This window comes from Lepisosteus oculatus, chromosome 8 (genome assembly GCF_040954835.1).
Source record: "Lepisosteus oculatus isolate fLepOcu1 chromosome 8, fLepOcu1.hap2, whole genome shotgun sequence".
Classification (NCBI taxonomy): Eukaryota; Metazoa; Chordata; class Actinopteri; order Semionotiformes; family Lepisosteidae; genus Lepisosteus; species Lepisosteus oculatus.
This window is the reverse complement of record NC_090703.1, coordinates 22563146-22587290: the sequence shown is the minus strand read 5'-3', so window position 1 is coordinate 22587290 and position 24145 is coordinate 22563146. Positions and strand designations below refer to the sequence as shown.

The 24145-nt window shown below is 40.0% G+C and overlaps 2 protein-coding genes across 2 annotated transcripts; one reads left to right on the top strand and one right to left on the bottom strand.

Annotated features, from left to right (window-relative positions):
- Positions 1 to 2124: 2124 nt before the first annotated feature.
- On the bottom strand, positions 2125 to 9324 carry LOC102692614 (tetratricopeptide repeat protein 9A). Its single transcript, XM_006632704.3, has 3 exons — positions 8266 to 9324; positions 6047 to 6229; positions 2125 to 5334 (listed from the first exon to the last, which is right to left on the bottom strand). The coding sequence occupies exons 1-3, from the start codon at positions 8726 to 8728 to the stop codon at positions 5255 to 5257; spliced, it is 726 nt and encodes a 241-aa protein (XP_006632767.2). The 5' UTR covers positions 8729 to 9324; the 3' UTR covers positions 2125 to 5254.
- Positions 9325 to 14528: 5204 nt separating this feature from the next.
- On the top strand, positions 14529 to 23799 carry med6 (mediator complex subunit 6). The gene is made up of 8 exons (XM_006632669.3): positions 14529 to 14588; positions 15782 to 15941; positions 17175 to 17266; positions 17787 to 17869; positions 19502 to 19610; positions 20191 to 20306; positions 21416 to 21443; positions 22221 to 23799. Exons 1-8 carry the CDS (start codon positions 14567 to 14569, stop codon positions 22346 to 22348), a joined length of 738 nt encoding a protein of 245 aa, XP_006632732.1. The 5' UTR covers positions 14529 to 14566; the 3' UTR covers positions 22349 to 23799.
- Positions 23800 to 24145: the final 346 nt, after the last annotated feature.

Sequence of the window (24145 nt, the reverse complement as noted above, 5' to 3'; positions counted from 1 at the left end):
GTTGAGATGTTCCTATTGCAGGATTGTCAGCATTCTCATCCTGAAGACACTTCTTTTTCAGTAATGAAGGTTTACAGCTGACAGCTGACATTGTTGGGTGTCTAATAAGTGTTATACTCATCTACCAACACTGTTCTGTACTAGGACCTAAGGCAATAAGTGGAAATCTTGGGATTTAAATAGGTGAAACCCATTATATAGAAAGTTTTGGGTGTCTGGGATGACACCATTCAGATAAACTAGTTTCTTAGGATCTCTCAAGAACAGGTGGACAAGATGAAATATATTAATTGCTGGAATCCAGCCGAGCAGCATGTTATCTCCTCTCATTTGCCATCTTTGTTCTGCCAGCATCCAATAGTGTGTTTAAGTATTTGAGATTTAAATCCACAGATAATTCTTTCATATCGTAAATACAGTGAAATACATTCTCTGGTTATTTCGTGCTTTTGTTAAATGATTTCTTCTCCTTTAACAAGTCATGGATGCGTGACTTCTTTGGTGACAAATACCGCTATGTTTAATTTGAAATTAATAAGCACAGCTCTATGTGTAAAAGCCACAGGCTTGCACAGTCTGGATTGTGGGAGCCTGCTGTCACCAGAAATTTGTGCAGAAAGGCATTCCACCATGTCCAGCCTCTAAGAAGAAGCCTGCTGTGCTGAGCTTTAATGCCTCCGGTATTTACAGAACACCAAGTTGGCACTAAGAAGCCTCATCACAACGGATGATGATTTGCACAGAAATATCTTCCAACTGATTTTTTTTCTCCATCTCCTTAGCATGATCTGGTTATACTTTATACTGTATATGTTTGGCTTGCCTTAACTGCATTAATATCCAGTACTCACTGTCATGCACCACTGAAAATGGTACCTCAGAGATACAGGATTTTCAGTCGCTGTCTCAAGTGCATACGGCTTTCTTGTACTGGACTACATTATTCCTCTTGGTGTTTGTTTTAGGATTCCCTTCCTTCTGCAGTGCGTTATGTACCTTAGTCATGAGCTAGGAACTCTAAGTCAGAACTGTCTCCGGCCCTGTTGTTTTCTCACCTCTGCAAGGTTAGAATTAAGCATGATATGGAGGTCTTAAATTATTAACAAGGACATCTGCTGAGGGAACACAGAGTTTGTCATCTCCCTGCGATGTATGACCCAGGGGGTGTGTACTGTATGTAGACTTCCAGAGCAAATCAGACACGGCCTGGTATCCTTTCATACTGAGAAAACATGGAACTGGAAGAACATTAGAAAACAGGGATATCAGCTGCTTAAGAAGTTAGCTTCATGCAGAAGGTATTTGAGGTTTTTCTTGGTTACTATCAAGTTATTTCTTTATGAACAAGTTAACAAATGGGAGGAGGCCATTCAATCCATCTTTGCCGCTTGGAAAGCAACCAGTTAATTGATCTCATCCAGCCATTCCTTGAAAGAAGACACGGTATTGGCTTCAACAAAACGGCTGGGTAGCTTGTTCCAGAATCCCACAACCCTTTTGGTAGTGAAGTGCCCCCTGTTCTTGGTTTAATTGCACCCTAGTTTCCTCCTGGGTCCTCTGGCTCATGTTTCTCTGTTTTCATCAATGCCTGTGGTTACTATTTTGAATGTTCATCTCAGTCAGGGTAGTACATTTTACATTCAAACTGAGGGATCTTTTGAAAGTGGCATGAGATGCTGCTTTTTGTCATTTCCAGTGCATGGGTAGAAAATGAATTTCTGACCAGGACTCTAATCGCAAAGTGTAGCAATTCAAGTTAAGCATTTGTATATATAAAATTATTACTCGGTGAGGAAAAAATATGCTCGCATATCATATTTCTGGGTAACATTATGGTGTAGTGGTTGGGATTCTGCCCTTGTAACTGGAAAGTTGCAGGTTCAAGTCATGAAGGAGCCACTGCTATTGTACCAGTGAGCAAGGTACTTCACCCAGTAAAATACCCAGTTGTATAAATGAGTGCAAATGTAAGTTACTTTGGATAAAAGCATCAGACAAATTAGTATTAGAAGTAGAGCCTCAAGCACTCCTCCTGACAGGTGGCTTGGTCAGAAGTGATACTGGGTATTCTGCTTGGCCTCTCAATTTGCACTTATATCAGAAGCAAGACAAAGACGAGTCAGATTTAGTGATACCACTTTTATATTTAATATGTAACTTTAGGTTACAGAACAAGATTACAAACAATGTAAAACTGTTTTTTTTTCACACCAACAATTACTGTATATACGAGTACATCTCAAAGATGTTTCACCCTTGTTATATTATTCTACAGCTTTGTAACATTCTTTGTGTATACAGAGTGCCCAGGCTACTAAGTATTCCCCTACAGGCAATGTGCTTATGCTAAGCATTACTTAATCTTTAAAAAGCAAGCATTGGGGTTTGTGAAAAACAGTTATAATCTACGGTACATCACCTTGCTCTAACGGTTCAAGTAACGTGCCTGTGTTTTTTTTAATATTCTGAATTTTTGAAAAACTTTAATTATTTTCTTTTGATACACAGAATTCGGATCCACCATTGGCTTATCATCTCGGCCACTGTGCCTTACAGGAGAGTGAGCGCCAATTGGAGGGGCAGTATGTCACTCAATGAATCTAGTAGATCCCAGAAGTCACTGGTGCACACCAAGTCACATCAAGGGCACCCTGGCCAACACGAACATAGTCTACCTCTCACTGCAGTCAGGTACCCCTCAGTGCAGCAACAGTGTATTCTCAAGGCTCCTCCATCTGACTTTGTTTGCATTTAGAGAAACACCTTCCTCTCAAGATGGATGCCACTGCCAAATGTGCAGCAGGAATTTCTCTTAGACTTAGACTTAGCCTGTAGTGTTCCAATTGGCCCTGCCTGTGCATACATCCTGAAAGCAAATGTGCTAGATTTAGTTTGTGTAAGATTGACGACTCATCAGGATGTGAAGAATGACAAGAAAAAGTGCAGGCACGTGACTTAAACTATTGTGGGAAACGGGTAGTGAAGTGGAATGAAAGATGCCCCTACCCTTTACAAAAGAGCCCTCCAAGAAATTATTCACAGTTATACAGTATGTTGGCTCCGTTTTAATAGCACCTGTCTTCACAAGAAAAGGTTTGCTTTGAAGCAGCACAGCACAGATTCATTTGAACTCAAACCACAAAGACAGATTAAATGGACATCAGTGGAAACTGCATATTGAAAGCAAACTAGGCCACACTCAGTATTTTTTCCCCATTTCTGACAAGCTTGTTTAATAAGAAGAGTTTTTTTTTACTCCAATATAAAATGTGCAACACTTGTCAACTATGAAGTGATTCAGTATCAATTTGTTATGTGTAACTAAATAAATACTAAACTTAAAATATCAAGACAAAGACACATCCATGCCACAAATGCCCAGTGCCTATTTGGTCAATACATTTTTTGACTGCCCTGAATTGCAATCATGCCTCCTTATCACATTTTAAGAGTCTTGCTTTCCAAGAATTGATTTACTCATACAGAACAGTCAGTAGAGCCTCCCCTGTCTGACACAGGTTTATGCAGGGTGTTTCTTTTAACTTATAATTGCCAATTATTTTTGTTATACTCAAGGGATTTGGAATAGCAAATTGTGTTGTCCTCAGTTCGCAGCTACTATCCTCGCAACCACACACTGGGAGGATAGAAAGAGAAGATGCAGACAGAGCAGCCCATCTTTAAAGTCACTCATCATGAAACAAATTACAGCAACCCCAGGTTTAGTGCTGATAGAAGGAGCATCCCTCACCAACAGCACCATATGAGCCTGCAAATGCCAATGAGGCAACAAGGGTCCCTGTGTTGCTGAACACACCCCAGCCACCCAATCCCACCATATCCTCATGGAGAATTCCAGTCACAGTCAGCTAGTGATGTGACCCAGATTCAAACCAGTGATCACAGAGCTCATAGAGCACTTGGGCCAGCACCCTTACTGGATGAGCCACTTTTTGAGGCCCCGTTTTCAACAATTAATAGAGATGGATGTTTTTTTCCTTAAATGCCTGTCTTTAATGAAACACTTCATATCCACAGTGAAGTTAGCCACAGTTATTAACAATAGGAGTCTACCATTCCCACAAGGAGGGTATTTGAATACAGCTTTGCATCAACCACAATGTGAGCACTATGTATGTACTGTGATTTAGGTACAGTCTGTTAATATTTACAGTTCATTCTCAGGGATGAAAGAGTGCCTTTCTAAAACACACTTTGAATGCCAGGGCATTACAGGTCAAGGCTGCAGTCCTGCGTATAGTATCTAAGAGATGGACTCTATTGCGCAGGTGATTAGTTGCAGATTAATGTTTACTGACAGCTTGTGGACCACTGAATGGTTTAGATCTACCATGAATCCTGTTTTTAATGAAATGGTAACATTAGAGAGGGAATTACAAAATGATTACAGATTGCTAATGTGCCTAAGTTCTACATCATGATGCTTCACAAAACAGAACTGACTTTCCTTTCCTTTCATTTCTGCTGTACTTTTCACATCCCTGAGAATATTTAGCTTCAGAACTGATGTATATCGCTGGCCTTTTGGTATGACAAAGTAGGGGTATGACTGATATTCCTAAAAAGATTTTGAAGGGGCTGTGGTATTGATCATGCTGGGGTTTGAAATTTAGCAAGATGGCCAGGAGCAGGGTTAATATATGTAATGTGTTACAGTACTGTATGTAACCTAGAGCAAATGTTTTCCAAGCTTGATATTGCTGTTTTGAATCTGTACGTAGTGTTCAGTTAAGGTGTTCTTCATAAATATTCCACAGTTTTTTGGGGAGATATCTTGTCTCCTCAGTGAGTCAGAGGGTGAGGGAATGTGTCCATTGGAAGGAGACTGCAGGATTCTTGGCACTGCTGGTAGGATCTTTGGAAGATTTAACATTAACAGATGGCACATGACAAATACAGTGCCAGGAGCCCGGTTAAGCTATTTAGTGATGTTGGTTTTTTTTTTACTGTTCTATCAGTATTTTGTTTATAAAGACAATTATACATTGCCTGTTTCCTGGAATATCATAAGTTATTGTATGAATTACCACCTGGAATAAAACAAAATGGACGCGCATAGCAAAACAATCATGCACTCCACATCCACTCCTGACATCCAATTGTAAGAGGTCTGTGTATAGGCACATATCCAATCAGAATGGGTAGTTCTAAGCACTGGCCAGAAGGTGAGGCCTGCCAGGTTTCGGCACAGAGATTGCTCATGGCACATTTCCATGGCAACAGCAGCTTCTGTTTACGAGGCCTCCTTTTCCCTCTGAGAGCTGCGCCGGAGTTTCATCTCTGTCAGCTGAATGTAGCGGATAACATTGGTGTCTGCAGGATACAGCACAGAGGCACAAAGACAGGAAAAGGCTATTTTAACAGTGAACATAACAGGAAACTCTCAGGCTGATGCAAAACACATAACTTTGAGCTGTTAGGACTGCTCTCCTGTTGAGCAGGAATTCTGAGAAATTTAGTTTCTTTACAATTTTAAACACATAAACATTGCACATTATAATAAAATACTGTACAGCAATGCTGCTAAAAAAACGTGGCATACAACATTAGATATCAATTAATTAGCTTAAGTACACCCTTTTTCTAACCTTGGGTCTTTTCAAAATACAGTTAGCAGAGAAACATTCAAAAGCTTTGAGGTCTTGTCGAGTGTTATTCATAATGTAACCATTATTGGAATTTTGGAAAGCTTCTGAAACTAATGAATTTATTTTTATATATACTGCCAGTCAACTTCTAATGTGCCTTTGCCGAGGTGATTGATAGGCAATACTGGACGTTATGCTTTCAATAAATTAGAACAGTGCCAATTGTGCAGAAGTTTCAGTGAAAGAACCTGCGCTCATTCCCTAGCAAGAAACAGGAAGTCCATAAAGCTGCAGATTTAACTCCTTGAATAATGTGATTTCCAGACAGACTCATAAAAACATCTTACTCTCTTCATCCAGCTGCAAGAAAAAGTACCAAACATGTCCTGTGCTAAACATTGTGTGTAACGGATTCCCATGCTCAGAGAGCAACTGACCTGAGGGCTGCTGCTTGTGAGACTCCTTAAGGTAGTGCAGGGCCTTGTGGAAGTCTCCCAGGTGGTAGTAGGCCACCCCTGAGCGATACAGGGCCTTAAAGTTCTCCCCTTCCTTCCGCAGGACCTTCAGACAGTACTCCTTCACCCTCTCATAATTCACCAGTTCCATCTGCAGCAGGCAAGCTGGGAGTGCGGTACACAAGAGTTAGATGGGCCTGACACCCCTTCACCCCTCAACTAACAGCTACAGTACATCTTGGAGAGTGGTACCGTACGTACTGAGTCTGCTGTGAAAACAATCAACATATCGCAGTCAATTATATTTCGGGACAAGAGGCCTTGTTATTGTTGAAACACTGGGTGCAAGGCAGGATATACCCAGGGACGCCAGCTCATCACAAGGTACACACAGACATAAACATGCATATATTCATATTAGGAACAAGTAATAGGTTTATCCCATGCTGAAAAAAAGAAGATGGCTGAAGAAGGCTCTACGGCCAAAACGTTGTGTTTTCCTTCTTTTTTTTCAGCATGGAATAAACCTATTACTTGTTCCTATGCAGCCTACGCCTGCTGACCCACCTAAACTATTATTCATATTAGGGACAGTTTTCCAAGATTTAACCTACCAGCATGTCGTTGGACAGTGGGAGGAAACCAGCACATAGAGTAATTTAATTGAGCACCTCATTTAACCAATAATTGTCTAATGTGATATTTTAGACTGTTTTTGGCTCTATATCTGTCAGTCTTAAGAGATTTTAATTTTGACTTTAATACCCATTAACCAAAACAAGAGGAGAACTGAGGTCAGGAGACCAGGGCAGCCCAAGTTTTGTGGGACCTGAACCGTGTGGTCATTTTGCCTCATACTCTCCAATGTTCAGCCCAATAATCATTACTGGTTACTGAAAAGAAATGTATCAAAACCTCTCTTGTCAAGGGGAAGTTATGAGGTGGGGAGTCCAGTTCTCTCACTGGGGCCAAATAATGAACCTTGCAGTATCAGAACTATTCTCATAGTCACCCGTTCCCAATACAGACTGAATTCATCCATGATCAGAAAGCCATTTATTCCTTGCGAGAGTCACAGAAAACTAGAGCATCTGGATAAAGCTCGTGTGAACACAGCAGAAGCATGCAAACTCTACACAGAGGAATGTGTGAGAATTGATAGAATTGACAACGAATTACGATAAGTACATATCAGACATAGAAAATAACACATAAAATTTGTCGCTCTCCGAGGAACCTTTGATTCGTCTTTGAAGAGAACTGTTTTGTACACGCAACTGCTAGTTATATTTTTAAAAGATAGAGCGCCTCATTCGTTTCAACACTGAGATAGATGACTAACGCACATTTCGAGTAAAATACCAAGAACCAACTAAAATGGCTATCTTTTTATCCAGTTGAACTATTGACTTTGCACAACATAAATTCTATTTAATCGGGATCATCTGAAGGTATACATACAGGCATAATCATTGATAACGTACTAAATAATTTTTCATCTTAAATGAAAATCTGTACGCTACTGCCTTGTAAAACACTCTACAGCCACGTACACGGTTTCTGTCTCTAAATGATTGAATCATGTTTATCAAGTAACTACTCGTTTAAGGACTTACTAGAATACATGTATATCGATTTTCGAAAAGTAGCCGATGACTTCCTGTGTTTACGTAATAACAAGGTAGTTATAAAACTACAAATAATCGTATAAATCTACAATTTTGTAATCATTACAAAAACAACGCTTAGCACAAACTCAACTCACCATAATTGCAAAGCAAATATTTTGGGAGTGTGATCTGCTCCCAAACACAATGCAAAGCGAATTTCCGACAATCATCCTAACTGCAACCTGTAACCGGATGACAAACAGCAGATGATACTGCAGGCACACAAATCAAAATGCTGTAATTTGTCCCATACGAAGCTACGACGAACATAATACCATACAGATGCAAAATGATGTTTGCATTATCCTCCTAAATAATGTGGAAACGTTAAAGAAAAATAGAAAAAACGCACGACAGAAGTGCTGTGTGTACTACGCTTTTAACCATCAATTATAGTCATAACGATGTCGGAGATGTCAGCGGTTTGGACATAAAACGATCCACTAATGTGGTTCTGTTCACTGTTGTGCTTTATTTCAGAGAGTGTTGGTGTATTGTGTAGCGAACGAGCAGCGGCATCGCTCATCATACCAGCGAGACTGTTGTAACACTCCAGCTCGGCGTTCTCCACAGCCCCCTTCTCCTCGTCTGTCAGAGTGGATTTGCCCGGTGTTGGCACCGCGGAGGATGGCGACTTAGAACTGGCATCTGGGTCTCCGAGAACCCTGCAAAGCCCTTTCATCTCCAGGAGTGCCCTGTGATACTTGCCGATCGCTTCCCTGTATTTCTTTTCCTTGTAGCACTGGGTTCCCTGAGTCTTAAAGTCCAGCGCCCTTCGGAGCAGATCCGTCGGTTCGGAATGGCCCGTCTGCTTGGCGCTGGACCCGCTGTGGCGACCCAGTTGCTGGGAACGCATGTCTCTGCCCCGGCCACTCTGCGAATGGCTGCTGTAGACCTGCAGCCTGGAGATGCCCCCGCCGCTGCTGCTTGAGGTACTGCCGCACTCTGTTCTGCTAGTATTCCCATCCTGTCCGGCTCGACTTTGACTCATCATTACCTCCACATAAAACCCACCCGGCTAAAACAGGGTTTAGATCCTGAAGAGCCGTGCTCGGGTTCAAGCACCTCGGAGGCGCAGCGCTGCTTGTCTCGTTCTGTAATTCGCCTTGTGGGGCAGTCGATTCCTTACGTCTGGTGCATACAGATGCTCCTCGATCTTCCACTGTACAGTACTTAGTCCTTTTGTCTCTGCCTGCTGCTCCCAGTTTTGCTTATTTATATTTTTCTGAGGCTTATATAGCGTAACGTTTTTCCAAGTGCATTTCCCCCCCTATTTGCTGTGCTGACCCGGAAGAGGCTTTTCTTTCTTTTTAAAGAATAATGAAAGAGGGAGTTAAAATCGTATCCCAACCTGATGCAGCTGCTCTGCTCAAGACAGGAATGCAAACAGCCCTGTGGATAGCGAACAAAACAAGTCCGGAGATGCCTTTCCTTAACTCAATGCTGCGCCGAGTGTTGAAAATTAGCTGTGCCGAGCGCTGCTCTCTCCACAGCACAGAAAGATACTCTATTTTTCTGACAGTTATTCGTAGATTGTGCCGTAGATCTAACGTTTGTCTGCCTAAAACGGTCACTCTGTAGTAGTCGTTCCGTTTTAAACTGTTGACCACATGTATTTATTTTTTAATATCTTACCAGTCTCATACTGTTAACAGTTGGCAAAATTAACCCCACATGTGCATTTGCAGATCCAAAGAACAACTTTCTAATTACACATCTCATTAGCCATCAAGTTTTTCATCTTAATACAAACTCAGGCCGGCACCTGTTCCTCCTACTGTATACGAAGCCTTGTTCAATTTGTCACCTAGTATTCCTAAAATCCTAAAGAGAAAACATGTCTTCTGAAGTCACCCCTAGCCATTACTTCAGAAGACATCTGACAAGAAAGGTGCCAAAGAAATGCTGCAAAGCTTCCACCAGAAAATCAAGTGTCATGTCCTTTGAGCTCAAACGGGAGGCCTGGATCTGGCTGGTGTTCAGTCCCAGTGCAGCTGCTCTTGCGGCTTTCCTTGGGCGTGTCAAAGGGCTCTCTTCCTCAATGGCGGGGTGGAGCTACCACTGCAGACCTCAGAAAGCATGTTAAACTCCCAAGCCTGGTGGCTTCCACACCCCTGCTGTTCTTCTAACTGATTCCAATCCCAACCACAGCTCCCTGACGCAAGAGCAGCAGTCACCCTTGTCTTTAGTAAAGTCTTTTCTTCTTTGTCAGAAAGCATCAACTAGGCCGTTACTCTGATATCCGTTTGCTGTCATGGGGACCAATTTACTTCACCAAGAGGCCAGACTGCCTGAGGGCTTGGTTTGGATACAACAGGTTTGCTAAAGTGCAAATTGAATTTTGAAAGCGACAGTGCGGTACAATATGAACTCACTGTGTGGTTTGAAGAAGTGTGTTTTCCCCTTTTCGTGACAAGTCTTCTTCACGTTTCGGGTTTCTGTGTCCCTTCAATATTACAGTTTAAGGAGAACATTCGGCCATGCATTTTTTAAATGCTTCCTCCAATTCAGGGTCACTGGGAAGACAGAGCCTATCCCAGCAAGTAACAGGTGCAAGGCAGGGTACACGCTATACAGGACAGCAGTCCATTGCAGAGCTAACAGACACAAACACACACACATTGGACCCGTTTTTCCAGAAGCCAATTAACCTACTGGTATATCTTTGGACTGTTTGAGGAAACCCGAGAAGAAACCCATGCAAACACAGGGAGAACACAAATAGCACTTCAGGTCCAGAATTGAACGCAGTGCACCAGCGCAGTGAGACAGCAAGCTACCCACTACGCCACTGTGCCACCTTTCAAAATTACACAAATTGTGTAAATCTTTATGCATTCCTCTACTTTTTAATTAACTTGTGTGCACATTCTGTGTTCTTCCTCATTCAATGGCGCTCCCACTGAAAAGCTATTTTTTTAGATCCTGTAAACAAAAGAGAGAGAGATATAGGGTTTTAGGATACTTTAAATAAAGGCACATTTCTTTGTACTAATTTACCAAATACATACTTCTGAGAGATCTGGATTTTAACAAAATACATAACACTTAGTGGCTCACTGGGATTAAGACTACACTCACCTGTACTACAACACGACTAAATCATTTAGTACAACATTATTTTGACAATGTGACTAGTTCACAGTCTTCAGAAATGTCATTTTTCCAATTCCAAAGCATTTAAAATTTATTCCCACAATTCCTCTCCATCACATGCAGAATAAATCACTTTTATTAAGTGATTATAATTTTGTTTATTAATAATATAAGAATTATTATTTACATGTATATATCGCGCTTTTCTGGAGACTCCACTCAAAGCACTTTACAGATTTCCCTCCACCACCACCAATGTGCAGCATCCACTGGCAGCCATAGTGCACCAGATCACTAATAATAATAATAATAATAATAATAATAACTTTTATTTATAAAGCGCCTTTCCAAACTAAAGGACGCTGTGCATCTTGCAGAAAGAAAAGGTGAAGAACAAACAGTGCAATAAAAGTAAATAGAAAAAAACCTAAAAGCATACAGGTTTTTACAAACTGACTGTAGGCAATCAGACGTAGACCTTGGTAAAATGGTAAGTTTTCAGTTTAGATTTGAAGAGAGTTACAGAATTTGTTTCTCTTAAAGACCGAGAGAGGTCATTCCACAACACTGGAACAGCAACAGAAAAGGCACAGTCACCAAGAGTCTGTGATTTAGTCCTGGGGACAGTGAGTAGAAGACCGGCCTCAACTGAAAACATAAAACCCTGAGGTAAAATCCAAAAGCTGGCTATTTAGTGGCAGTGACTTTCCACCTCACACACAAATAGCTCCATCAGGAGACATGTTTGGAATTTGCGATTGAGTGTCTGATGTCATGATTTAATCTGGGTCTCTTCAATGGGGAGTATATATCGCGTCATGTTGTTGAGAGATCAGTTTAAATAAGCTTTTCCATCTACACCCTGAAGCTAACACCCTTTCAGAAAATTATCTTTTAGTCAGCTGGCCTTGGTTTTCCACAGATTCTGAGAGTGACTTCCACTGCACTGCATTCTGTATATTTAAGGCTCCACAACAGCTGATACAACAGGCTTCCAGTGACCTCTGACATCTGAAAACAGAGAGGCAATTTCTGAACCCACTCTCTCACCCAGTCAGTTGTGTATATTCTAAGAAGTGATGTTTTAACTAAAGAGAAGAACAGATGTATTATTTTTCTGTGTCTCCAATCCTCCTTAGCCAACTCAAAGCCTTTTTACAGTGCTTCACGCCTTCTCAGGCAGAATAGTCGGAATTTAATCTGCAAAGACTTCCATAACTAATGCTTTGAATAAATTATTTTCAAACATAAAGAGGATTTTAATTCCTTATAAATAAACAAGGGACAATGGATAACACTGCTGCCTCTCAGTGCTGGGGCGCTGGGTTCAATTGCTGGGGTGCTATCTGGGTGGAGTTTGTATGGTCTCTGGATGTTTATGTGAGTTTTCATTGGGTGCTCCAGCTTCCTCCCATAGTCCCAAGATATAGTAGTAGGTTAATTTGTTTCTTGGAAAATTGGCCCTGGTGTGAGTGGATGCGTGTCTGTGTCTGCATGTGTCTGCCCTGTGATGGACTGGTGTCCTGTCCATGATGTATCCTGCCTTGCATGTGTTGCTTCCTAGGATAGGCTCTGGCTCCCCCACGGTCCTGAAATGGATAAAGTAGAGGATAGATGGATGATTGAACAAGCAAGAATCAGTAATATACATACTGTAACCCATGCAAACACAGGGAGAACACAAATAGCACTTCAGGTCCAGAATTGAACACAGTGCACCAGCGCAGTGAGACAGCAAGCTACCCACTACGACACTGTGCCACCCTTCAAAATTACACAAATTGTGTAAATCTTTATGCATTCTTCTACTTTTTAATTAACTTGTGTGCACATTCTGTGTTCTTCCTCATTCAATGGCGCTCCCACTGAAAAGCTATTTTTTTAGATCCTGTAAACAAAAGAGAGAGAGATATAGGGTTTTAGGATACTTTAAATAAAGGCACATTTCTTTGTACTAATTTACCAAATACATACTTCTGAGAGATCTGGATTTTAACAAAATACATAACACTTAGTGGCTCACTGGGATTAAGACTGCACTCACCTGTACTACAACACGACTAAATCATTTAGTACAACATTATTTTGACAATGTGACTAGTTCACACCTGAAGAAGGCTCCACGGCCGAAACGTTGTGTTCTCTTTCTTCTTTTTTTCAGCATGGAATAAACCTATTACTTGTTCCTTTGCAGCCTACGCATGCTGACGCAGCTACCCACCTGTAACTAATCTTGCCATACTCCAGATTTAAGTGAGGCCTGTGATCTTAATTTAAAGTCCCCACTTATTCTTGGTAAATGTTCAGCCTCTCTTGTGTGAATGCAGCTATAATAATAATTCCTTACTCCTATAAAGCACTTTTCTGAACACTCCATCCAAAGTGCTTAACAGGTAATGGGGACTCATCCCCACCATCACAAATGTGCAGCATTTACTGGCAGCCATAGTGCACCACAACACTCACCACACATCAGTGGGGAGGAGAACAGGGTGATGAAGCCAATTTATAGATGAGAAAGTAGGAAGCCATGACTGGTAAAGGCCAGGAGGAAACTTATCCAGGACACCAGGGTAACACCCCTACTTGACTTCAGGGTCATGACCTTGGTTTTACATCTCATCCAAAGGACAGCACCTTTTTACGATATAGTGTCTCCATCACTATACTGCGCAGTAAGATCCACACAGATCACAGGGTGAGCGCCCCCTACCGGCCCACTAACACCTCTTTCAGCAGCAACCGTAGCTTTCCCAGGAGGTATCCCATCCAGGTACTGACCAGGCTCACACCTGCTGAGCTTCAGTGGGCTGCCAGTTGTGAGTTATAGGGTGATATACAGTAGCTGCTGGCAAATGACATACTATCCCATTTTATAGTGTTTATAGTGTTGGTTTAAACCTAGGGTTCCCATCTGTGAGAAGGTAAAGCAATCCCACACTAAGACAGACCTACCAATGGCATTAACATTTAAAATTGTTATTGTAGCATTTCCCAGTTTTTCCATATGAACATTTGGCAGAAGCATATAGAAAGAATGTTTTCTCTCTCTATATTTGTTGATAATATTTACACCATTAAAGGGAATTTCTCATTTTTATGTATGAGTTACTGAATGTTATGACTAATATTTCCTCTTAACACTGTAGTTTCTCACCCTTAAACCAGACAGGAGTACGAAAATCAACAGAAAGGAAAAATACTGCATACTTAAAAAGAAGTGTTCTGTTTACTGTCCTTCTTAACACAATTTTGTCATTAAACAATTATATTCAGGACCCATACAAATGGGGAATGTTGATGTAAAGTTCAAGTTTTATATAAATATTTGGTTCGATAATAACGTGACAAAAATCGTAATCCGTGTTACTTTATGATAGGGTTATAGTTTGCAGAATATGGAATATGATGGCATATTACTAATGAACCAAAAACATAGAGCAACAATGGTAACGTGAAAGAACGATAACATTTGGGGAGGTTTAATCAATTTAAATATGACTTGCAGCCATTTTAGTAAGCAATAAATCACGTATTTGATGTCTTGGGTTTATGTGCACAGAAGATAACGAAACAGGGGCAAGAGAATATTGTGATATACTCCATTTAGAATAACGTGTCAACGCCAACGTAAAATCCGACTTAGCATTTACTGTAAGAATATTAACTACGTCACAATCAGGCGACTACGATTTAAACGTATGACTACATCCATAAGCGACAGAAATTTAGCAAGATGGCGTCTGTGGATGTTAGGGGTAAATTTTGAGTTTTGTATTTTTTCTCTTTGTGTTTCTCTGTTTACTTTAAGCTCAGAAATAAGTGGTTCAGCGTAAATACTAATGGCATGAAAGTGATTTGTACACAACTACAATGTCTGAATACGTCCCTGTACCTTTTTCGAAGTATTCTGTACAGATACAGTACTTGCGAGAACCGGAGGAAAAAGAAAAGATTTTTAGTTTGGGTTTTAAAAATCACACGTAATAGAAGAATACGTGTATTTTATAATCTACTGATATATTATACAATGTATGACCATATCTCTGTAGAGTTTGTTTATATTTATGAATTCATTCCACGATATCCAGGGTCTGTATATGGAGAAATTGTGGATGTTTGGGGGAAAAAGCGTGACACGTTACAATACATGGTTTCTTAGCATTCTTGATTTAACTCCGGCAACGTTGTCATTTTTATTTTTTACCTTTTCCGTGTCCTAATTATGATGCCTTACTACAGCATTTGAACAAAAACGAATTATAATATGCATTTTCTGGAAAGAGACTTTAGACTTTAAAAACGCGTTGGGTTATGAATAATAACTATGAAAACATAATAAGCGCCTTAACAGTGCTATTTAACTGCAATACATATTAAAATTAATGTGGCATATTAGTTTCATCTCCTTGATCATAAGGGGCGGATCATTGTGTTTTTAACATTGGCAAATGGTGATTCTTTCCCTCAGTTTCAAATCACTAAAGGCATTCTATCTTGCTGAGTTAAACCTCCGTACTGAATTAGATTTAGCATTATTCGTATTTTAAGGTGGTGTCTGAGATATTTAGATTTTGCATCTTGACAAGACATTGGGAATGACATTATTAATACAAAAGAAGACCAAAACAGAAACTCAGAAGCAGTGTGAATCTAACAAAGCACTTGAAGTAACAAGCATTTGTAGGATGCTTATGTTTTAGAAAGAAATTAAATGATAATTTCTACATATTAATTGCTAGAAATTAACACGAAATATCATGGCTTACAAGTAGTCATTTCAGACAGCTCTGACTGGGGGAAAAATGATGTACGGGCACTTGTATCCCAGTGTGTTACAGAGTAGCTGGGGGAAAAAGACTTGACCTTCTTGAGAGATTCTGTTGTTTTAAAAAGCACAATTCTTTTTGACTGTGGACCTGTTTAATGAGGGCTTAATGTTTCTTCACAGACAACCTTCTGGGAATATCCTGGGTGGACAGTGGTTGGGTGCCCATCCTGAACCCAGGCAATGTACTGGATTACTTTTCCGAGAGAAGCAACCCCTTCTATGACAGGACCTGCAACAATGAAGTGGTGAAGATGCAGAGACTCACTCTGGACCATCTAAAGTAGGTGCCTCTTGCCCCTCGATCAGAATCCCCCGAAAACAGTCCAAGGGGATTCCTAGTGGCTCAATCAGTGTAGAGTGCAGATTGTGTCCCAAAGCCCAGAAATCACCAATTCATGCTGGGGCACATCATGTCCCGTGCAGTGGCAACATCCTTGGCTCTTGCAGTCGTGTCACTGAGATGCATGACTCCAGCATGTCAAAAGATGGTCAGATGGACAGCTGCTTATTCTCAGTTTCTGATTGTTCAGGACAGGAACAGAATTTGTATTAAACTCGGCCAATTTAATCAATTGGTGTTTTTTTAGGTAGGTGTCTTTTTAAATAAAAATAATTGATGATTAAAAAAATGCTCAAGACTTTCATTGTAATGCGATATTGATGACACAGAGGGAACCCACTTAAGGATTGTTGCCTATTAGCCATGTTTGTTGTTATTCGAAGATAGAACAGTGCCACATAACTAGCGCACTAAGGAAACAATGCAGGTCTTTCCCTGAAATGATTATAACATGTCAAAAAGTATTGTGGGTGGTTTTCTTTTGCTTTAGGGCTGCTAGCACACTTGACCATTCAGGTGAAAATTTGAAATACATTTTGGGGTCATCTTTGCTGCTCAGAATCAGTTTTCTATATGTTTTAGCGGACATATGTGTGGAGTTTTGCCGCTTTGTTGAGGTTTTATAATATTGGACTGCCTTAGAGGCTTCTTGAGTTTAGGCTTCGGAATTGGCATTTGTCTAGCAGCCTTGCAGTAGTAAAAACCTAAATTTCAGATAGGTAGGTGATGTGATTTCAGAGATACCTGGTGTTTAATAAGGAGCAACAGTCAGTTTTGTATTCCTGACCCACTGCAGTAGTTTCTGAAAAATATATACAGTATACACAATATAATGTATGTGGTTTCTGGCAAATGTTCTGTAAGATCAAAGATAACTTTTGTGGGATGGCTTTGTTGATTTTGGTGAGCAATAGTCCTGATTTGTTTATTTAATATTATTTTTTTCCAGGACTAGTGAGAGTTAGGGTTATGTGAAAATTGAGAATTGTGAAAATTGTTAAACTGTACTTCTGTGAGTTATAGATATGGGATAATTTGCTTAAAATAATAATGACTTTAGAAAACATCTTTTGTGTGTGTAATTGCAATGCTTTTTTTTGGTGGACAGTGCTTCTTGGACAGTTACTTTGTGAGGTTGGATGTAAAATGTTGAAAGAGTCTGTCATTTCTCAGCCAGATGGTGGGAGTTGAGTACATTCTGCTTCACGCACAGGAGCCCATTCTGTACATCATTCGAAAACAACAAAGGCAATCTCCCAGTCAAGGTGAGAACACAATAAACGGCTGTTATTGCTACGTTGCCTGAGATGAAAATCTGCTTTGTTCAAATATAAGGATTTCTTTACTCTCTCCATAACTTAATTTTATTGTTAATACAATTTTATTCTGTTGTATAAATGTGTAATTTTCATATTCCATGCACAGTTTATGAATGGATTTGTATTGAATCTGGGGTTCATCAAAGAGCTAGGCTCATACATGCAGTGGTGTTTTATGAAGTACATGCCAGAAATTGAGCGTTTCCAGTGTACTGCTTACCTGTGTTACTAACATATATTTAAACACTTGCTGTAGTTTTTCCTTCATCAAATGATCACCTAAGGACCCCCCGATGTTAACAACACAGCCTCTCCCAATGCAGATGAGGCATGAGAGAGAAACAAAACTTATCAAATGCATCTCAATACTTCACCTTGAAATGATAGCGTGTTACTGTTTCAGGTCTCTTTTCACAGTACATCTGTCCTAATGCCTGTACTTTTCTCCCTGTGTCTGTGTTTGTAGTTATCCCCCTGGCTGATTATTACATCATTGCAGGAGTGGTATATCAGGCTCCTGACCTGGGCTCTGTGATAGGCTCCAGGGTGGTGAGTATCTAATGCAGTGGTTCCTAGCCCTGGCCATGGAAGAACACTATGTCTCCTGGTTTTCCATCCAGCTGACCTCAGCATCTCCAGTGCTAGTTGTTGATTTAATATGCTTACTTGCATAGACTGTTATTTAACTTGTTTCTTTAACCTTTAGTCTTGAGTGTAAGATCTATCCTGGAAGATTTTTTTCCCAACAGTTTTAGCATACAGACTTTTACATTTTGCTTGCTGTTATTTCTGATGAGACTGCTCTTACTAGTTGATCAGTTGATGCTGAACAGGCACAGGTGGAATTACATGCCCATAGTGGGAGTGACACTGCATCAGACATGCAATTGGTTTCAATTCAACCAGCACACCTAAAAGAGGGCAGCTGTCAATCTCAGAAGTTGGTACAAGTGTGATGCCAATTACAGTGCATATTTGAGCTTTTAAAAATCGAAAGAAAATGTATAAATATACCGAATTGAAATGAATTAGTCTGTGATTATCTTATTTATTGATATATTATTCAGGATTTGTCATCTCACAGTTTGCATTTTAGTAAGTGAAAGAAACTCTTCGTTTTTTTTTCCCGTTTTAAATTAAACAGGCAAGTAGTGGAGGAGCGAGCACATCCAAACTACGAAAGCAAGTTAGCCTATAGCTTTTTTTAACTTTAATGACAGGATTTACAGATAACACATATTCAAAGTAAAATAATTTACTGCTTTCATCTTTCAGTATATTGTTTTATATAATTAACTGTTTACATTATGCTAACATAAATGGGAGGTAACATATAGAAATACAGTCGGCAAAAACACAACAAATAACCAACAACCTACACAAAAGATTACTTCACCTCTTTCACAGAACAAAAAAAGGTCTCATTGGGGCCACAAACCCAATCCATGATCCATGGTTCTGGTGCTGGGGTTTCTTTAGTAAACACTTTCTTGTGATAGGTTTCTTACTGGCAGCTAAAAAAAATCCTAATATATACCCTTTACTTCCAAGTAGAAAAAAGAAAAATTACCCAAATATACTGCAGAGAATTCATATCGTATGTCCAGGTTTACTATGTTATTAAGGGCAAAATGTATAGATTTACTATATTTTTGTATTTTCAGGCATGACCGTTGCCTGTAAATGAATTGCTACTTGCTCTCCACGTAACCTCTAACATTGTGTACTGTTTCCCTTTTGTTTTACTTCAATTTTAGGACCGATGAAAAAGAAATGAGTCAAGTTTTTCCAATGGGTTTCTGCAGATTTGAACTAGTTGAGCTTTCTTGAAGTCCTCATATGTTTTTCCACTGTTCTGCAGAAATGGTTTTAAAATTTTCTTTTTCCCAAGTTAGCTTTTTTCTGTGAAGTCATTCTGATTCAGTGTTAAAGCCACCTTGTTTAGTCCACCAATAAAACAGAATTTAAACAAGGTACGTCTTGGCTACAGTTAGTCACAGTTATTGTAGAAGTCATTTACAGTAGGGTTATGAAATGAAGAAGGACTTTATATTTCTGTTTTTAACGAATGAAAATTGCAGCAGTATACACTCCCTTGATTACTCCACAAACTTATGACTGACAGTTTTTTTTCTGATTTGACTGGTTACCTTATGATCAGACTCTGTGTTTGTCTTCAAGCTGTCTGCTGTGCATGGGATTCAGTCTGCATTTGATGAAGCCATGTCCTACTGCCGCTATCATCCCTCCAAAGGCTACTGGTGGCACTTCAAGGATCAGGATGATAAAGGCTAGTGCATTGTGTGTTTTTAGCATTACTGTGTCGTGGTCTGCTAACGTGTGCAAATTAAACATTAGATGTCTGTCAGAAATGGTTTCTGTAGCACTGAATAAAATGTAGATTAGAATTAGAACTTTAGTAATATGATATTTTACAGCATAGTTCAGATTAATTAATGTTACCATTCTTTTCTTAAATAGTATATTATTGTAATGTTAAACTTCCCACTTCTTAGAACAATATTTTCCTACAATGGCTATACATTTCAAGATGTATACGTTGCAGAATTATTTAAAAAAGATTGGCTAATTTAATGATTGCATTAATATTTTTTGTCAAATAGTACTTGTTGGGGTTACCTCTTCTGTGTTTACGGAACACTAGTTCATCTCAGAAAGTTGTAGCGAGGATGTTGAATTTAAAATGATTTTAAAATGCAGGATGCAATGCTTAAGTCTGCAAACATTGCCTAGAGCTATGACTTTCAGCGGGAACAGATTATCCCACAGTAGCATTTTCCAGCTAAGCAAAAGATTGAATTTATTCCCTAGAGTTGAATCTGAACTTTGTCGTCATTTTGAATCTCCAGAAAAAGCAAAACCGAAATCCAAAAAGAAGGAGGAGCCCAGCTCCCTATTTCAGAGACAGAGGGTGGACACTCTGCTCCTGGATCTGAGACAGAAATTTCCTCCAGCCTTCTATCAGGTAAAACCATCCCACCAAGAGAACAACACGAGAAGCCTGTGTATGGCAGTCGTGAGCTGTGGGCTCTTGAACATACGCTGGAATTAGTGTTACTTTTGCCTTTTAATTGTGGGTAAATGTGAAGAAATATTGATGGACAGAAATCTCAAAGCTGGTTCTTTTTTGGTACATCAGGTACCGTTGTACATAATATTTGATGCAGTTCACACTATGAGAGCAGTACTACATTTGTACAACACAAGGTGAATAGGAAAGAGCAGATGTACAAGGGGTAACGGGGGTACTGGACTGCTTAACTGTGACGCACACATAACACACTCTTTTTCTTTTTAATTTTCTTTTTAAATTCTAGTTAATGTTACTAGCATCAGCAAGTAACATTAACATAAGCCAAGTGTTTTGACCACACTTTACTGTCTTAGACAATTTTCTCCTCATTTCGGAGGAAATGTGTTGCAGAATTGTTTGCCCTGCAACATAGGAGTTCAAAATCTGTCCAAAAACAATTCCATACAATTTCTGGCAATTACTTGTTCAAAACTGTGAGTGGGTTTATGACGTTTAGTGTTTTTGTAAGCTGTATTGGATATTTGTTCCGAATGATTATTTTCAGCCCTTGCTATTACTACAGAGGACGTCACAGTGCTTGGATAATCCCCACTCTTTTGCTAGTTTCATGCCCAGTGTTTCCTCTGGAAAGAGGAAGCCTACCCATGGAAGATTCCTGCATCCAAGATTTGTTTTCTCCTTAATTAATCATGTTTTTTTTTAATCAAAGTCAAATTGCACTTTTAAAGATGTCAAACTTGCTTGAATGTTTTTAAGTCTAGGAAGTATACACTACACTAAACGTACGAACAGGGTGTCAAGCAATGCGGGAAATCACAAGACTCTGTATCCTGTTCCATTTTGTTGCACTCATTGTCTATTTTAAGGTGTTTTTAAATTGTGCCGTTTTTAAAAAAGTATCATTTGACGACTGGTGATATAAATTGTGGATTTATGGAAAAAAAAGTCAGGGGGTCTAGGAATCATCATCTTATTTTGTTCATAGCTATTTTTGAGATTAGGCTTTAGTGTAATTCACTTGGTTTCTGTTTCATTTTCAGCCAAAGCCTGGAGAGAAGCCTGTTCCAGGTAAGACCAGGTGTTTTCTAACAATTTTGTTCTTTCCTCTGCTGTCCTACAGAGTCTTGTACCAGCAGTTAATCTTAACATCCCTAATGTGTGAAATTTACCATAATTGTCAAAAAGTGATTACCATATTTTCAACTGCATATTGAATTTTTTTAATACATGTTCAGATTTACTGTTTACTTGACGTGTTACATAGTAGGCTGCTTTATATTTGATTCAGTTTTCAAGCAGTAATAATCATCACATTCTTCATTTTCATTGCTGATGAGCCAAAACGTGTCAGTTTTCATATTTCAACAGATTAAGAAAATACTGATAAGTTGCTGAATTTGAAGCAAGGGGAGACAAGAATACTATTAATCATCTTGAAATAGATAGGACAGTGAGTATAGGAGATGGTTTTAAGCAGATATCTCTGGTGTTCACTACTTGTAAAGTAATAGCTATCCTTTATTAATGGGCAAAACTGAATAACTGCTATAGCTGCGCTCATCAAAATAAGAGCACTTCTTGAAACTTTCCGCTAAAAGCTTCAAGAAGTGCTCTTATGAATGTTTTTCATTGAAAATACAATGAGATAGTTTATTATGCAGTGATTTGGATGTTACTGTTGTACAGCAGTGGTTGAAGGACTGGTGTTGCGCAGTATGTGGAAAGCCCTATTGCGGGGTCACGTTGTTTCTGAGTCAGCTGGTAATGAAACCACAGGCCCGTGCTCTGCTGGCTTCGTCACGCCTGCTCTCGTTCACTCATCTCTGTCTGTTTGCTCCTGTGCAGTGGAGGTGAAGAAGGAGCCTGAGCCTCCGGCTGAAGCGGCAAAGCAGGAAGAGCGCGAAGCCACCAAGACCCCCGCCCCAGCTCCGCCCAGCAAGGCCCCCCCAGAGAAACGGCCTCGGCTGCAGTGATGCCCCCCCCCCGCGTGCAGACGGAGAGGGAGCTGCGGGACTGGCATGCAGGAAGTCGGAGGACGCGTTCACAATGCACGGCCACGCACTCGTGCACTGGGGGCGTTTAAAAATTGATGCTGGAGAGCACGCAAAATAGAGGATGGAAAGAACTCAGGGAGCCAGTCCGAGCTCCTCAAGGACTGTCAGCCTGCTTGAATGTCAGCATGTAGCTGTAGCAGGTGGTGCTCTTTTTCAGGTTCAGAGTGAGACTTTGTGTCTCATCTGGCGTGGATTGTGAAAGATTTACAACAGCTTGACAAAGTGCTTGGAAGGAACTTAGCATTTCAGTCCTTGATACTGGAGAAGGAGCCAATTCTAAATACCCGTTGTGTGCCTTGAGGGCTGTGATATTTACAGAGGGGATCCAGACTCCATTGCACATAGTCCTGCAATTAAGACCAATCCTCTCAGAGAACATTTATCTTATGGATAGGCACGGATGGTGTATGGATTGGTGGGGTAATGGAGTATTAAGTATCTCTTTAAACATGCTCTCCCTTCCAGGGCATATGGAGTAAGCTGTACTGGTGAGTTTTACCAATGATGCCATCTTGGAGCTCAGTGAAAGCAGTTCCAAGCACCTGATTTGTCTCATCCTTGTTCATTAAAATCAGGGCTCTTTAACAAGAGATTGGTGTTCTTGTTCTCTCATGAGAAATTTCTGATGGAACTGGACCAAATGTCTTTAAGTTTTTTTACTCTTGTGTTTCTGGGCAACACCACACGAGACAGCTGCCTCTCCTGGCTGTGACTTGTGAGGGACGTCTGCTCTTGTTTTCAAAGCTTTGTATGCTTTCAGGAGTTGTAGACGCACACATTTAATTTGTGGAGTTCATATTCAGCCTTCTACAAAAGAATATGTAAGCTGAATAGACTTAAGTTACTTTGCTAGACAATTTATGTTGTCAGCATTTCAACTTCAATTAGAGGGTATTCAGAGTGAAATTACTAGCTTTATCAGTATTGTAGTTGCATTTTGACAGAAGTCTTTTATTCAGGAATACCCAACTTCAAGGGTACTTATAATGCCTTCAGCACACGGAACTTTACATAGCTAGAAAATTGAAATCAGTTACTCTGTGAATAAGAACTCAGGTGGTGAAAAATCCAGAAGACATAGAGTTCCTCTGGGAACAGGGTTGCAAACCTCTGGTCTAGAAAATGGTGATATCTTCCAATTGGATTTTGAGACTTGCATGACTACATGTAGTAGGGGAGACATGTTTGAATGAATAGGCACAAACTGGTGTTCTGGACCTCTTTCCTTCCTTTCACAAGATGGACTTTTTAAGTGATTGATTTTTTCTGTTAACAGGATTTTCAAAATTGATTTTGTATGTGTTGTATGTATTTTAGGAAAGAGTTTTGTTTTTCTCTTAACAACTAATAAATTACAGAATTTTCCAGAATGCCTTCCTCATCCTTTGATTGGGATTTTCAGCATAGCTGAAAGACTGTCAAAAGTATTGATTTGTCCAAGTGTACACTCTAACCAATCCCAGAATTTACATGGTGTGCTGCGCCTGTCTTTTCCAGCACAGTACTTCTCAAACTCAGAGGTGTTGTCTGGGGAGAAAAGATCTTCAGGCACCTTCAAAGTTACATTGTAAAATACAGTTTCATAGAAGAGCCCTCTGTGGCAGCGGTTTGCATTTCTGCTTTGCAGCACTGGTTCCTTGGGTTTAGTTGTGGACTTTGGCTGCTATTTTCATAGGGTTTGAATGCTCTCCCTGTGTTAGTGTGGGTTTCCTCTGG

What these genes read in the sequence shown, in the direction of transcription:
- LOC102692614 (XM_006632704.3), bottom strand. Translation starts at nt 8,728, where the DNA reads ATGATGAGTCAAAGTCGAGCCGGACAGGATGGGAATACTAGCAGAACA. An exon ending in GTGTTACAACAGTCTCGCTG is followed by an intron (nt 6,230 to 8,265) that starts GTATGATGAGCG and finishes CCGCACTCCCAG; the next exon opens with CTTGCCTGCTGCAGATGGAA. An exon ending in TCACAAGCAGCAGCCCTCAG is followed by an intron (nt 5,335 to 6,046) that starts GTCAGTTGCTCT and finishes TGTATCCTGCAG; the next exon opens with ACACCAATGTTATCCGCTAC.
- med6 (XM_006632669.3), top strand. Translation starts at nt 14,567, where the DNA reads ATGGCGTCTGTGGATGTTAGGG. An exon ending in GGCGTCTGTGGATGTTAGGG is followed by an intron (nt 14,589 to 15,781) that starts GTAAATTTTGAG and finishes GTTTCTTCACAG; the next exon opens with ACAACCTTCTGGGAATATCC. An exon ending in AAGGCAATCTCCCAGTCAAG is followed by an intron (nt 17,267 to 17,786) that starts GTGAGAACACAA and finishes CTGTGTTTGTAG; the next exon opens with TTATCCCCCTGGCTGATTAT.